This window comes from Puma concolor, chromosome E2 (genome assembly GCF_028749965.1).
Source record: "Puma concolor isolate L17-30 chromosome E2, mPumCon1.1.hap2, whole genome shotgun sequence".
NCBI lineage: Eukaryota > Metazoa > Chordata > Mammalia > Carnivora > Felidae > Puma > Puma concolor.
Window position 1 is genome coordinate 48,524,257 of NC_141681.1, and position 13,802 is coordinate 48,538,058.

A 13,802-nucleotide genomic window follows, 5' to 3' on the forward strand; every position below is an offset into this window, starting at 1 on the left:
GCCAAGGCTCTGTGAAGCCCTTCCCAGTTATTCTGTGAGGCAGATGCTACTATTACTCCCATTTCAGTGGAGAAGAAGTAAGCACAGAGAGGCTGAGTAACTTGCCCAAGATCACACAGCTGCAGAGCTCATGCTTTTAACCTCCACAGGCCATCAAGAAGGCCAAATGATAGCCACGATATGCTACAATGACCATTTAGGAGCAAGCACTGCACTAAATATGAGGGACCAGAGAAGGAAGGTTTAGGGGAAACGTTGGAAAAAATGAATGTAGGTTTATGTGCTCTGAACACCTGCCTCAACTTGATGTCACATCTATGCCAACGTCGGTCCCGTATTATGCAAGGTTTAACCAAAATAAAACTGGGAAATGCAGTGGCTGCTGGTTCTAAGGTGACTGCACCTGCTGGCCATTAACACTGGAGGAAAAATTGGAATGTTCCTCACACGAATCTGATCATTCTCGATATGTACTTGTAATTACACAAATAGCATAAATTCAAACTTATAAAACATAGGTACATTCCCTTTGCCCCTGCAATTTAAGTCTTAGGTATTGGCCCAATGGATATGTCCACACATAAGCAAAATTCAGGGCAAACTAGAGGCACTGACTGTGATAGAAGAAGACCTGGAAACCCCTAAGTGTCCACAGTAAGGGACTGGTTAAGTACATCAAGGTACATCCATACAAGGGAGTATCGTGCAGCTACTTTAAAAGGAAGCTTTGGAAAACAGCCCAGCAGTTCAAGTGGTTAAAATACAATTAACACACTGCCCAGCAATTCAACTCCTAGGTATATACCCAAGAGCAAACATGTCCACTCACACACTCATACACGAGTGTTCAAAGCCTTAGTATTCATAACAGCCCCAAAGTGGAAACAACCTCAATGTCTGTCATCTTGGTAAACGAAATGTGGGAACTCATACACTGCAACATCACTCATCAATTGTTTCAAAATGGAGTATAATGGAAGGTCTATGGTGTAACATGGATGAATGTCAGAAACAGGCTAAGTGAAAGAAGCCAGACGGGGCGGCCGTGTACTGTATGATTCCATTTACATGAAATGTTTAGTAAAGGTAAATCTACAGAGACAGATTAGTGGTGGCCACGGGCCTGGAGCCGGGGGGCAGAGTGTGGGAGGACTTGGAGAATCATGGTTAAGGGGTGTGGGCTTTCTCTCCGGAGTAATGAAAACATCCTGGAATTCTAGTGATGAATGCACAACTCTGTGAGTAACTAAAAGCCATCGAATTGTGCGCTTTATTTTTTTTTCAATGTTTATTTTTTTTGAGAGACAGAGACATAGCATGAGTAGAGAAGGGGCAGAGAGAGAGGGAGACACAGAATTCAAAGCAGGCTCCGGGCTCTGAGCTGTCAGCACAGAGCCCGACGTGGGGCTCAAACCCACGAACCGTGAGATCATGACCTAGGCCAAAGTCAGACGCCCAACCGACTGAGCCACCTAGGCGCCGCTAATTGTGTGCTTTAAATGAGTGAATGGATGTGCGTTATATCTCAATAAAGTATGTGTGTGTGTTTTAATGTGAGAGAGAGAGAGAGAGCGGGGTGGGGGGGGAGGGGCAGAGGAGACAGAGAGAGCGACAACTCCGAGCAGGTTCCACACTCAGCACGGAGTCCAACACGGGGCTCAATCCCAAAACCCAAAGATCAAGACCAAGGCTGAAATCAAGAGTTGGACGCTCAACCAACTGAGCCACCCAGGCACCCCAGTGTGTGCGTGTGTGTGTGTGTGTGTGTGTGTGTGTGTGTGTGTGTGTGTGTGTTTAAAGAAGCTTGTCATGTATTGATATGAAATGATCTCCAGGATATATTAGTGAAAAAAGCAAAGCGCAAAACTGCCATATATGCGACCATCTGAGTGGGAAAACAGTTATGTTTGCAAATGAAATACTTCTGGAAGGACACATAACCCCAGTAACACCCACTGTCTCTGGAGAGTGGAACTGATGACCCAGAGTAGGAAAGAGAATTGTTGTTTTTTTAATTCTTAAGAGATACCAAAAACATATAAAGAATAACACAACAAACACCTGTGTGCCCACCACCCAGCTTTAAAAATCATTCCTATACTGTTTTCTTTTTTTAAGATTTTATTTTTAAGTAATTTCTATACCCCAACTTGGGGCTTGAACTCACGACCCCGAGATCAAGAGTCACACGCTCCCCCAACTGAGCCAGCCAGGCACCCCAACCCGTTCCTAGGCTGTTGCATATGTGAGGTCCAATCACATCCCATCCTACCCCTGGAGGGAACCATGCTCCCACATCTGGAGTTCGTCAATCCTATGCATTTCATACATTTGCTACATTTTAAAGAGCAAACTGATTGAATTAAGTGAATAAATATTTAAGTAGTAAATATTTTGCATATTGCAGAACTACACATTCTTCTGCAATTTTGTTCAGTGTTTTGCTTTATTCTTACTGATATGTGCAATGTTCGTTCATTTCCATTGATATATAATATTCCACACCCAATACATCAGACAGTACATCATATATTGATGTATGATTTGCCCAGATGGCCACAAAACAATCTCTCATCCCCCACGCTCTTCTTACTATGAGACAGTGACATTCCTGTCATTGAGAGGTAGGGTCTATGGTCCCTCCCCTTGAATCTGGGCGGAAGTGAACCAATGTGACTTGCAATACTAGGTTAGAAAAGGCAATACGGTTTTTCCTGGCTCTCTTCAGCAGCACGCTGTTGGAACCCAGCCACCATGTTGTAAGGAAGCCCAGGCCACACACCGAAGCCGTATGTAGGCATTCTGGCTGATAGCCCAAGCTGAGGTCTGAGCTAAGTGCCAATACTGGTTAACCACCAAACAACCAAGGAAGCTTTTAGGAGGACACTAGCCCCAACCAACATCTGACTGCAACCACGAGAGCCCCCAAGTGACACAGTCTGAGTCCAGTCAACCCCCAGAACCATACGAGATCATAATTATTGATTTGAGCCGGTAAGTTTTGAGGTGATTCATTGTGCATTAGATAACTGAAACAACTATGCCACAATCTGTCCATTCTCCAGTTAATGGATATTTGGGTTGCTTCCAAGTTAATGCTATTACAGTGATCTCATGAACATTCTTATTCATGTCTCTGTATGTACAAGTGTCTCCAGAATGGTAATTGCTGGGTTGGGGAGTATAACATCTTCATTTATACTACAACCTACCAAATTATTTTCCAAAATGGTTGATCCCAACTTACATCCCAAAAGCAGTGTACCATATTCCCAATACTCCAAATCTTCCCCAACACTGGAGACTTTAAATTTTTTGCCAATCTGCTGGGCACAAAACAGTCTTCTGGTACGTATCTTTTGGTGCCTTTGAATTTGTTACTGTTTGTATGAATGGATCCCAAATAAATATTTATCATTTTCCTATTTTAAACATGCTTTATATATTGGCGTTTCATATTAAAATTACATTTTCTAAAAAGGAGGTGCTCCCCCCAGTGGCAAGGAGCACATCTCGAGCCTAGGCCTTGGTTTCAATTCCCAATTACCATTCTAGGTAAAATATTCTGAGCCTCCTTAGAGAAATGGTGGACTCTAGGACCAATAGTGGAAGTATGTCAAAGGACACAGGAGCCAACTGAAAGAGTCCCCAAATGCCAAAGCTAGAATAATGTGAACACAAAATAATTCAAGTAGTATTGGATTATATAACCCAAAGTATAAAATAAATATACCCAGGAGTCCAGACAGATGAAAATACATGATTGAATAAGTTAATAGAGAAAAGAGACACATCTTCCTTGCAGAAGAATTCCCAGCTTTTTTTTTTTTTTTTTTTTTTTTTTGAGAGAGAGCGCAAGCAGGGCAGGGGCAGAGAGAGAGGGGGACAGAGGATATGAAGCAGGCTCTGTGCTGACAGCTCACAGCCCGACGTGGGGCTTGAACTCACGAACTGTGAGATCATGACCTGAGCCGAAGTTGGACGCTCCAAAGACTGAGCCACCCAGGCGCCCTCCCAGGTTTATTTCTAATTCGTGTCAGTACTTTGCCCTCAAGGCAGTGAAGCCTAAGCCCTGTACTCCTTAGGTGTGGGCTGTGCAGAGTGACTTCCCTTCAAAGAGTTCAATACAGAAAGGGAGAGAGCAAACTGACAGTGCAGAAATCCGGCAAATAGTAGGTAATGAAGCCAGGTGACCAAGGTTAACATAGACTGTGGTAAATCACATGGACAGCATGCACCCTACAGACGATGTGATAAAATGGCACTCTACCTCGGAGCTCTTCCTCTGAAAAACACATAACCCTGGTCTAATAAGGAGAAAGACAAATCCCAATTGAGGGACAATCTCTAATAGACCTGCCCACTATTCTTCAAAACTGTCAAGGTCATCAAAAACTGCCACAATCAGAAGGGGCCTGAGGAAGCACGACAATACCCTATTTGTCAACGCAAGTGTTCGACAACATAAACGTAATATGCTATCCTGGAACAGAAAAAGATATTAAAACTAAGGAAAAAGCTAAGGAAATGTGAAGAACTATGGACTTTAATACCTATGTGTCAATATTGGTTCACTCACTGTAACACGTGAAATCATGCTGATGTAAGATGTTAATAATAGGGGAAATTGGAGGAGGGGTATACAGGAAGTCTGCTGGCAGAAATGCACTCCTCAATTTTTCTGCAAATCTGAAGTGTTCTAAAAAATAAAGTCTGTTGGGCGCCTGGGTGGCAGTCAGTTGAGCATCCAACTCTTGATGTCAGCTCAGGTCGTGATCTCACAGTTCATGGGATTGAGCACACATCGGGCTCTGCACTCACAACATGGAGCCTGCATGGGATTCTCTCCCTCCCTCTTTCTCTGCTCCTCCCCTGCTTGTGCATGCTCCCTCCCTCTCTCTCTCTCTCTCTCTCTCTCTCTCAAAATAAATAAATAAACTAAAAAAATGTTTTTAATTAAAAAAACAAATAAATAATAAAGTCTGTTCTAAAAAATAAAGTCTTAAAAAAAAAACAACTTAAAAAGGCAAGGCTCCTGGCCAGCTTCCTGACAGCAGACCTAGTCCTCCCACTTGCCAGCTGGGTCAGGCTTCGCCTGTTTGATGAAGTTTGCAGAGGCCTGGAGTTCACAAAGCAGGTGAAGTTCTGTGTAGGTAAACATCAGGCCTTCAAAGGCAGGGGTATATAGAAGTCGCGCTCACCAGTCTAAGTCAGCTCAGATCCCCAAAGGAGGGAAAGGAGGAAGCAAGGCCGCTGCAGCCTGACACCTGGCCCATCTGGGTGGCACCAGGCTCCCACGCTGGAGGAAGGGGCGGTGGGGCTGCCTGGACGCTGGCTGCCCGCCATAGGTGCTATAAGTTCCCATCCCGCCTCTTCCGTCTACTGGTGTGAGCTAAGGAGGTCACCTCATCCCAAGACCACCATCCAAACAGAATCCTTCACCGGGAATGGCTCGGATCTGGCTCTATGATTTAGCCCGAGCCCTAGGTTCCCTGTCCCTCCATATGACATCTGTTTATGGGAGGAGAATAGGAAGTCCCTGACCTCCATGCTGCTGCCCTTTCCCTAAGGATTTGGGAAGTCTGTCAACTTACCAAAGCCCTTATTTAGTATTTCCTGGCACAAAGGTGTGGTTGGTGCTAGTTCTCAGCATTCCCTGACCTGCTTCCTCCAGTGGTCTCCAACCAGAAGAGTCCAACAGCTCTCCATTCCTTTCTGGAATGGGGTGATGAGTGTACGAATAAGTCGTGTGAGGAATGCCAATAATCTTGGGGCGGGGGGTGGGGAGCCTGGTTCAGATTTCCTACTGACCCAATTATCAGTAGTCGCACTGAAGTATTGATATAACTGGAATTCTTCATATTCACCCCTGACCTGACTTCACATGGGACAAGCTTACCCACTGCAGCACAGCTTACGCTAGTAAGAGACTGGAAGCAACCCGAATTCCCTTTCAAAAAGGGTTGGTGAAGTGAATTAGGCCATAAATATGCGTGTGTGCCTGTATATGTGTACTGTATGTTCCTCTGCCTGTATATATATATGAGTGTGTGTGTGTAAACTTTTCACCATAAAGCCTTTGGAATCTCGAACCATACGAAAGTATTCTGCTCAAAAAAAAAACTTAATAGAGGGACACCTGGGTGGCTCAGTCAGCTGGGCTTCCGACTTCAGCTCAGGTCATGATCTCACAGCTTGTGGGTTCAGTCCCCACATTGGGTTCTGTGCTGAAGCTCAGAACCTGGAGCCTGCTTCGGATTCTGTGTCTCCCTCTCTCTCTACCCCTCCCCCACCATTCATGCTCTGTCTCTCTCTCTCTCAAAAATAAATAAACATTAAAAAAAAAAAAATACTTAATAGAACCAGAGGAAAAATAACACACTTCTGTGGGTCCCAGATGCTGGGGTTGGTTTGGGGGAATCACCAAGTCAAACAGTGGGGACACACACTGTGGCTCTGGAGCAGCTAGGAGGCATAGGGGGTGTCTGGTCTGGCCCACCCAGCACACGGTGGCAGGAGGGGGCATGACTCTCATGGGCCACAGCATCCCAAAGCTGCAAATGCTTTTCACAACAAGTTGATTGGGTGGGGGGGACATGTACATGTAAATAACTCGAGAAAATCCAAAACTACTATCCTAGGACCTCACCCTCCCCTTTCCAAAAGGTCCTTGTTTCAAACCCACAATCAGCACAAGGTAGGGCTTATGGAGCGAGGTTCCTGGTCGGCTCCCTGACCTGCCACTTGCCAGCTGGGTGAGATGCGGGGCAGCTTACTCCCCTCTGGGCCTCCATAAAGAGCCACAGTGACGTGATTATCCTCACGCAGGTGAGCCTTTAGTGGGTAAGTGAGCGACACGTGTTTTTTACATCATTGCACATCAAGAAATTATCCAGTGCTCTTAAATTTAGTAACCGGAACTTTTCCTCTGAACCTTGGCAGTTGCCAGAATTGTCCATGAGGTGGAACCAGAGGAAATGACTGGGGAAAAACCCCCAAGAGTTGAAGAGCAGCAGGGAAAGCATATGGCGTGTGAGCCCCTCCCTGTGGCGCCACCACAAGGGTGCAGCCTCCGGAATCACCGCTGCCAACAGCTGCTGTCCTTCTGAGGTACGACCTCCTACAGTCCCCCCAAAAGGTCTAGCCTCAGCCCTCCCTACCGTGTCCTTCACACTGAAGCCCCACCCTTCACACCCAGGCCCTGTGCTTGGCTCGCTGCCCAGCACACAGTAGCCCCCGACACGACACAACCGAAACACTACAAATAGACAATCAGCTCAGGAAGATGACACAGATGTGGGGACGATGGTGATGATGGTTATATGACGGTGTGAATATACTTAATGCCACTGGACAGGATGCTCACTTTAAGATGGTTAAGATCGTCAAGTTTACGTTAGGTTTATTTTATCACAATAAAAAAAAAAAAAACGGGTGACGTCTAATCTCATGCTCACCTGCTCTTAGGCCTCCCAGCCCCCAGACCACTCCCGCTAATCCTATCAGTCCTGGTCTCTAAATGGGAAAAGGGCCCCCAATTCCCATCTGGGCCCTCTCCTGTCTCCATGCTCCCTTCAGGCTGGTGTCGCTCCTCGAAGCTCCCCGGGTGGCCCCCTCAAGCCCCAGTGGCCACGTGCCCTCCCACCCCCGCTCCTCTACCCCCAGCCTCCTGGTTTCCACCAACGGCACCTCTGGCTAGATGCTCCGGTGTCGAGGTGACCCCTGCTCCCCGCACCCCAGCTTCCCATCCATCCACGCTGCCCGCTGCTCCACCGAAGCCCACTCACCTTCCTCCTCCCCACGCGTCACCCCACACCACCTTCCTTTCTTGCCCCAGTTCCTGTACGGCTGCCTCCCGACAATTTATCCTCCTCACAGGGGCCAAAGCCACCTTCACAAAAGGCAATTCAGACCATCCCTTGCTGGCTTTACCCTCCCCAACTTCTCAGAGCGTAGGGAAGATGTCCAATTCCTCACCATGAATCACAAAGCCCTAAGTCACCTGGTCCCCGCCCACCTGCCCCCACCTGTGCTACATGGCAGGCTCCTCATTCAGCCCCTGGTTCCCCTGACGCCTGACGGCCCCCTGGCCTCTCCCTGCTCCTCGCTCAACCTCTGCCCTGGCCTTGTCTTCGGCCGAACACTCTCCTCCTGCACTTCACGCAGCCGCTTCTGATCGTTCCCGGCTCAGCCCTTGCCTCACCTCCTCTTAAAAGGCCTTCTTACCCCCAACTTCTGAAGAGGCCTTGGTCGCCTCTGCTCCTCACTCCCATTCTTCCGACAGCATGATCACTTTACCGCCATCTCCCTAGCCAGAGAGGTCAGCCGTGCTGGCAGGAGCTTGTCTGCCTTGCTCCCAACGGATCCCTAGCTCCTCAAACAGGCCTGGCACAGGGTAGGGGCTGTGCAGCAGTGAATGGGTGTGTGATCAAATCGGCAGGAGCTACCTCACCAGGAAGCCAGCAATCTGGAAAGCTGCCAACAGGCAGAATGGCAGGCACAGGTGAAATATACGGTGGGGGGGACAGACACAGAGGCAGGACCACCGCAGTGGGTTGATGGGGAGAGGAAGCCCAACTGAACGGGGACCGTGACCATTACTCCCTTCCACTGGGGGCCTGTAGCAAAGACATGGCCCACGTGGAGCCTTGACCTTCAGAGACAGAGCCCAACCCCTCACTGGCACCCCCACCCACACTGTGCTTCGTGTGAAAAACAACCCTGTGACTCACCCTGAAGGAGGGGAGGGAAACAGTTTGAAAGCCACAAAAATATATTAAAACAGCTGTTTTCTTCTCTCTCGGCACTGGCCTCCCTTCCCGGTGACCCTTGCTCGCCACCCGCCACAGGCTTTCAGAGAAAAAGACGCCCAGGGCCGGAAAACAGAGGGGCCCTGCTGCAGCCCAGGGTCTGGGAGCGAGGGCGGCTAACAGTCTCTACAGGCTCGACGCCACCGTCGACGGGGCCGCTGGGAGGCCGGAGGCGCAGGAGGGTCAGGCAGGACGCAGCGCACAGTCGGGCCTTGCCACAGGGACAGAAAACAGAAGAGAAATGAACAGCATGAAGAGAGGGAGAGACCGAGAAGTTAAAGTAGCATGGGGACGGGGCAGAGGGGCGAGGGGAAATCGGGAAGTTGGCCCCTCCAGGTGACACCCGCTCTGGGGGACTGGAAGGCTGAGGAGCTGGGGCTGAGGCAGCAGATGCTGCTGAGAGGCAGGAAGGGGAATGGGGGAGGGAAAAGGGCACTTGGCTCTGGGAGAGGTAGAGGAGTGTGCCCTGCCAAGGCCACAGTCAGAGAGGAGAGAACAGAGGACGTGAGAGAAAGGAAAGACCGGAGCAGCAAGGCCAGGTCACAACGACCATCTCAGACTCAGAAAACTGGGGTGAGTCCCCAGAAAGCTCGGGCCAGCTCCAATGCCAAGGGAGACAAGCAGTGTCATCCAGAAGCCGGCAGAGGGTTGGGCGCGCCCTCACTGGAGCCTCTGCCGGAGCCAGGAGCCTGGAGAGGGGACTGCGCCCCGCCCAGAGGCTAGAAGGTCCTGCGGCCCAGTCTTTTGAACACGCTCACTGTGCCCGCATGGTCCATCTGGGCACCCAGGCCCTCGCTGGAGCTGTTCCCCCGGGGCCCCACCAGAGTCCTCTTAATGGTGACCTTGACCTCGGCTGAGGACTTACTCTTGGTGCTCGTGACCTGGCTGTCCTGGGCCTCAGGCACAAGGGCAGCCTTGCCCAGTCTCTGGATGATGCTGCCTTTGGACAGGGACTCTGGCTTCCTCTCGAGTCCAGGGCGTGAGGAAAGGGCCAGACGCCGCAGTGTTGGGGTGGCAGCCGTTGTGGCTGAACTTGTGGCCTTAGCTTTGACAGTCAGTGCTGGCTGGGGACTGGACTTGGCTGGGCCCCGGCCCAGCTTCTTCAGGACCCCGGCATACTGCAGGACAGAGCTGCTGCTGTCATTGTCGCTGTCCCAAGCCAGATCCTCGTCCATCTCTGGGGTGGCCCCCAGGCGGCTGAAGACTCCTGTGGGCTGCAGGGGTCAGAGACGGGACAAGTGAGCCATGTAGTCACTCAACATGCATGCACGGAGAGCTGCCCCATCTGTGCCTGGCCTCATTGGGAGAAATCCCCAACAGTGGCACGCTACACAGTGGTGAGAGCCACGACAGGGGAGATTCAGGGACCTGGTGGGGCCCAGAGAAGACTCCTGACCTTGGCTGAAGTTTGGGAGAGACTCCCTGGACAAGAGACCTCAGAGATGAGATCTGAAAGTAACGGCAGGTGGGTCTAATAAAGAAGGGGGGAGAGAGAAGACGGAGAGAAGACCATTTGCAGAGATCTGCAGGAGAACATGAGAGAAGAAAAATTTGCTCATTCACTCAACAGACATTTCCTGAGTCCCGACTGTCCCTGGCCCCGTGCTGGGCGGTGCTGGGGAAACAGTGGTGACTAAGCACAGCCTTGGCCCTGCCCTCAGGGGGCTCCCAGTCCAGTGGGGAAGACAGACCTGGCGTGGGAAATGACACCCAACGATTCCCTAATTACGACAGTGGTGCGTTCTCTGGAAGAGATGGGAGCACAGGTGAACAGGAGACAGGGAGGCCTCGACCCCTCTCGACTTCAGGGATGCTTTCTCCGAGGTACTGATGTTTAAGCCAGGCCCTCAAGGATGAATCAGCAGAGAAAAGAGCAAGGGCTAAGTCCCCAAGGCAGGAATAGGAATCATACTGATGGAGCACTCGCTCTGTGCCAAGCTCTTTACACGGCTACATCTTCAAGCCACACGATCCTGAGTGTTATTATCCTGCTCGTGATAAGACTCTAAGAAGTGAGGGAAAGGTTGGGTAAGCCCTGACAAGCGAGGGCTGGAGAGGCAGGAAATGCAGCTGGGGAGCTCCGGAGCAGTTAGTCAAAGGTGACACTTAAAGAGTGCCTGCTGTGCACCAGACACCCCCAGCACTGTGCAGGAGTGTGTCACTTAATCCTCACAAGCACCCCATGAGGTGTGCACTACACGGATAAGAAAGCTGAGGTACCAGGAGCTTAAGTGACGTGGCCAGATCCATGCAGCCATGCAGCCAGGTGGTGACAGAGCTGGATTCATGCCGGGCAGGGCTCAGGCTGCGTGCTCCTAACACACACTGTCCCCGGGGCCCGCGGGACTGCAGGCCAAGGCAAGGAGGGTGGCGTTCATCCTGACCAGGGTGAAAGCATCTGGTGGGGGGTGGGTGGCCTGTCCTGTGGGTGGCACACACTGCTGCTATGGGGGGAGGGGCAGAAGGGGGTTCACAGGAGCTGCAGACCAGTTAGGAGGCCACCGCCCTATCCAGACAGGGAAAAGTGGCAGAGAAGGGAAGACAGACAGAGCCATCACTAGAGCCTGCCCGGAATGGGGCACTGGGGTGTCCCTGAGACGGGGCCCGGGAGGGGAGTTACTCTGGGGGAAGATGCCGAGGCCAGTCTGGGACATCTGGTGGGAGGACCCAAGGGCAGCATTCAGGAGTTGGCCAGACCCTGGGGGCTGGAAATCAGGAGAGACGTTGAGGTTCAAAGAACGGAACGGAGACTGTTAAGACAGGGGAGGCGGCCCAGGGAGTACGGGGGGCTGGATGTGGGATCAACACCCGCACGAAGACAAGAATCAGAGAACCCCAACTGGCTTCCCCGTTTCCAACTCACTTTATTCCCTGTTGTCGTGTCTGCCTTGGTCTCGGCGCCGAGGCGGTCGAACACGGACGTCCTGTGGAGACCTGGGAGGGAAGTGAGCCCTCAGCCAGCACCAACTGAGCCACGCACGGAGCTTGGTCCCGGCCGAGCATCATGCATCGTGCAGACAAGGGAGGGGAGATGCGGCCCAGGCCCAGGCAGCTCCGGTCCAGGCAGGCACGGACTCTGTGTCTGAGCGCTGGCTGACACGGACCTGACTCACATGTTTCTGGCTAGTGCCAAATGTGGGAAAGATCCACTAAAATTGACCCTTGGGCTCCTGGAAACTTTGCACAAGTTCGTGAACGTGTGCGGGAAGAGTTCTAAATCCCTACTTGTTCCCTTCAGTCTTGTTCTGGGTCATGGGCCTCTGAGAGTCTGCTGAACGGATAAGCCCTCTCCCTAAATAACACCCTAAATAGCCATCAATGGGAGAATGTTTACTAAATCATGATATACGAATACGATGCAAATATTAAATTTAAATGACCGTTAAAAAGAACAAAGCAGGGGCGCCTGGGTGGCGCAGTCGGTTAAGCGTCCGACTTCAGCCAGGTCACGATCTCGCGGTCTGCGAGTTCGAGCCCCGCGTCAGGCTCTGGGCTGATGGCTCAGAGCCTGGAGCCTGTTTCCGATTCTGTGTCTCCCTCTCTCTCTGCCCCTCCCCCGTTCATGCTCTGTCTCTCTCTGTCCCAAAAATAAATAAAAGTTGGAAAAAAAAAAAAAAATTCAAAAAAAAAAAAAAAAAGAACAAAGCAGAGGAGCACCTGGGTGGCTCAGTCGGTTAACCGTCCAACTTTGGCCCAGGTCATGATCTCACGGTTCGTGGGTTCAAGCCCCATGCTGGGCCCTGTGCTAACAGCTCAGAGCCTGGAGCCTGCTTGGGATTCTGTGTCTCCCTCTCTCTCTGCCCCTCCCCCACTTGCATTCTTTTTTTCTCACTCTCAAAAGTAAACATTTAAAATAAAAAAAGAATGAAGCACATCCACATGTATTTATGTGAAAAGATCTCAATAAAAGAATTCTAGAATAATACCTACAGGCTGCTGCTATTTGTGTTGAAATAGAAACAAACACCTCTCTATGTTTTTATATATAGATACACGCATGCAAGTCCACAGATGCCGGTCTGGAAAGGTTAATGACGGCGTGGGACACGGGAATGAGGGAAAGAATGAGTTGACATCGTATACTCTTCTGCACCATATGAATGCTTTCCCCGTGGGAATGCGTACAACATTCTAAAAGGAACACTGTGGGGAAGACCATCTCTGCACTACCAGATGCAAACCCCAGCTACGGACTGAACCTCAACCAGACTCCTCTGGCTCATGATGATGGTTCCCACCATCTTGGGCACCTGCCCTCAGCCAGACACGGACACCACTTTACAGTCAGGCAGTCATGGAATCCAAGCCCCTGCCCTTGGGGAAGAGGTGCCAGGTGAAGCACCTGCTACACTAACTGCAGGATGCGAGGGTGGAGGTGGTGATGTGCTCTCCTCCTCTATGGCCACCTTCACTGTCCCCTTGGTCCAAGGCCCCCTGGATCTCGTTAGAGCCCACTTCTTGGCCAATGCCCATAGGGCATGACCAACCCCGCACAAAGCAGCAAAAGGGAAAGGCAGTCTCCACACCAAAGCGTGTGCCCCCGTCAGCACAGTACCTTTTGCCGCCTGCTGCTGCTCCAGGATCTTACGGGTCCGGGGGGTGGTGCCTTTGGGCATGTTGATGATGTATTTCCCCTCCATCTCGGCAGTGACCCGGCGCCGCTTGGTGGGAACGGCCAGGCTCTCCTCTTCGCGGCGGGCCAGGGCTGCTGGGGAGGAGAGGGGTGGTGAGCACCTTCTGGGGTGGAATGTTCTCCTGGGGTGGGGACTAGATGCCCAACGAAGGGCACAAATGTGCCCTTTATCTCCATACGTTCAAATGACTGCAATCCCCTATCTTCCCAACCACCCCATCACCACTGACTCTGAACCACCAAGAAATTCAGAGGTCTGGGCACGACGGGGTTGCCGACGGTGCTCAGAATCCCCACGCTGTGGCGGGCCTCCCAGGCTCTCTCTGCCTCTGTCCCTGCCCTGAGCAGGCTGACTTCCT

At 51.1% G+C, this 13,802-nt stretch overlaps 1 protein-coding gene across 7 annotated transcripts in view; it reads right to left on the reverse strand.

The window, feature by feature from the left end:
- Positions 1-13,802, reverse strand: part of CE2H19orf47 (chromosome E2 C19orf47 homolog) — a 37,063-nt gene that overhangs the window by 5,544 nt on the left and 17,717 nt on the right. For 2 of the 7 annotated variants that reach the window (XM_086689796.1, XM_086689801.1), the window contains 3 exons: positions 13,366-13,515; positions 11,674-11,744; positions 8,756-10,024 (listed from right to left, as the gene is read on the reverse strand). In XM_086689796.1, the coding sequence (XP_086545922.1) occupies positions 9,530-10,024; positions 11,674-11,744; positions 13,366-13,515 (716 nt within the window). In that variant the 3' untranslated portion in view covers positions 8,756-9,529. Of the gene's footprint in view, positions 1-8,755; positions 10,025-11,673; positions 11,745-13,365; positions 13,519-13,802 lie in introns of those variants that run through there. The other 5 variants (XM_086689794.1, XM_086689795.1, XM_086689798.1 and 2 more) reach the window with 4 other exon arrangements.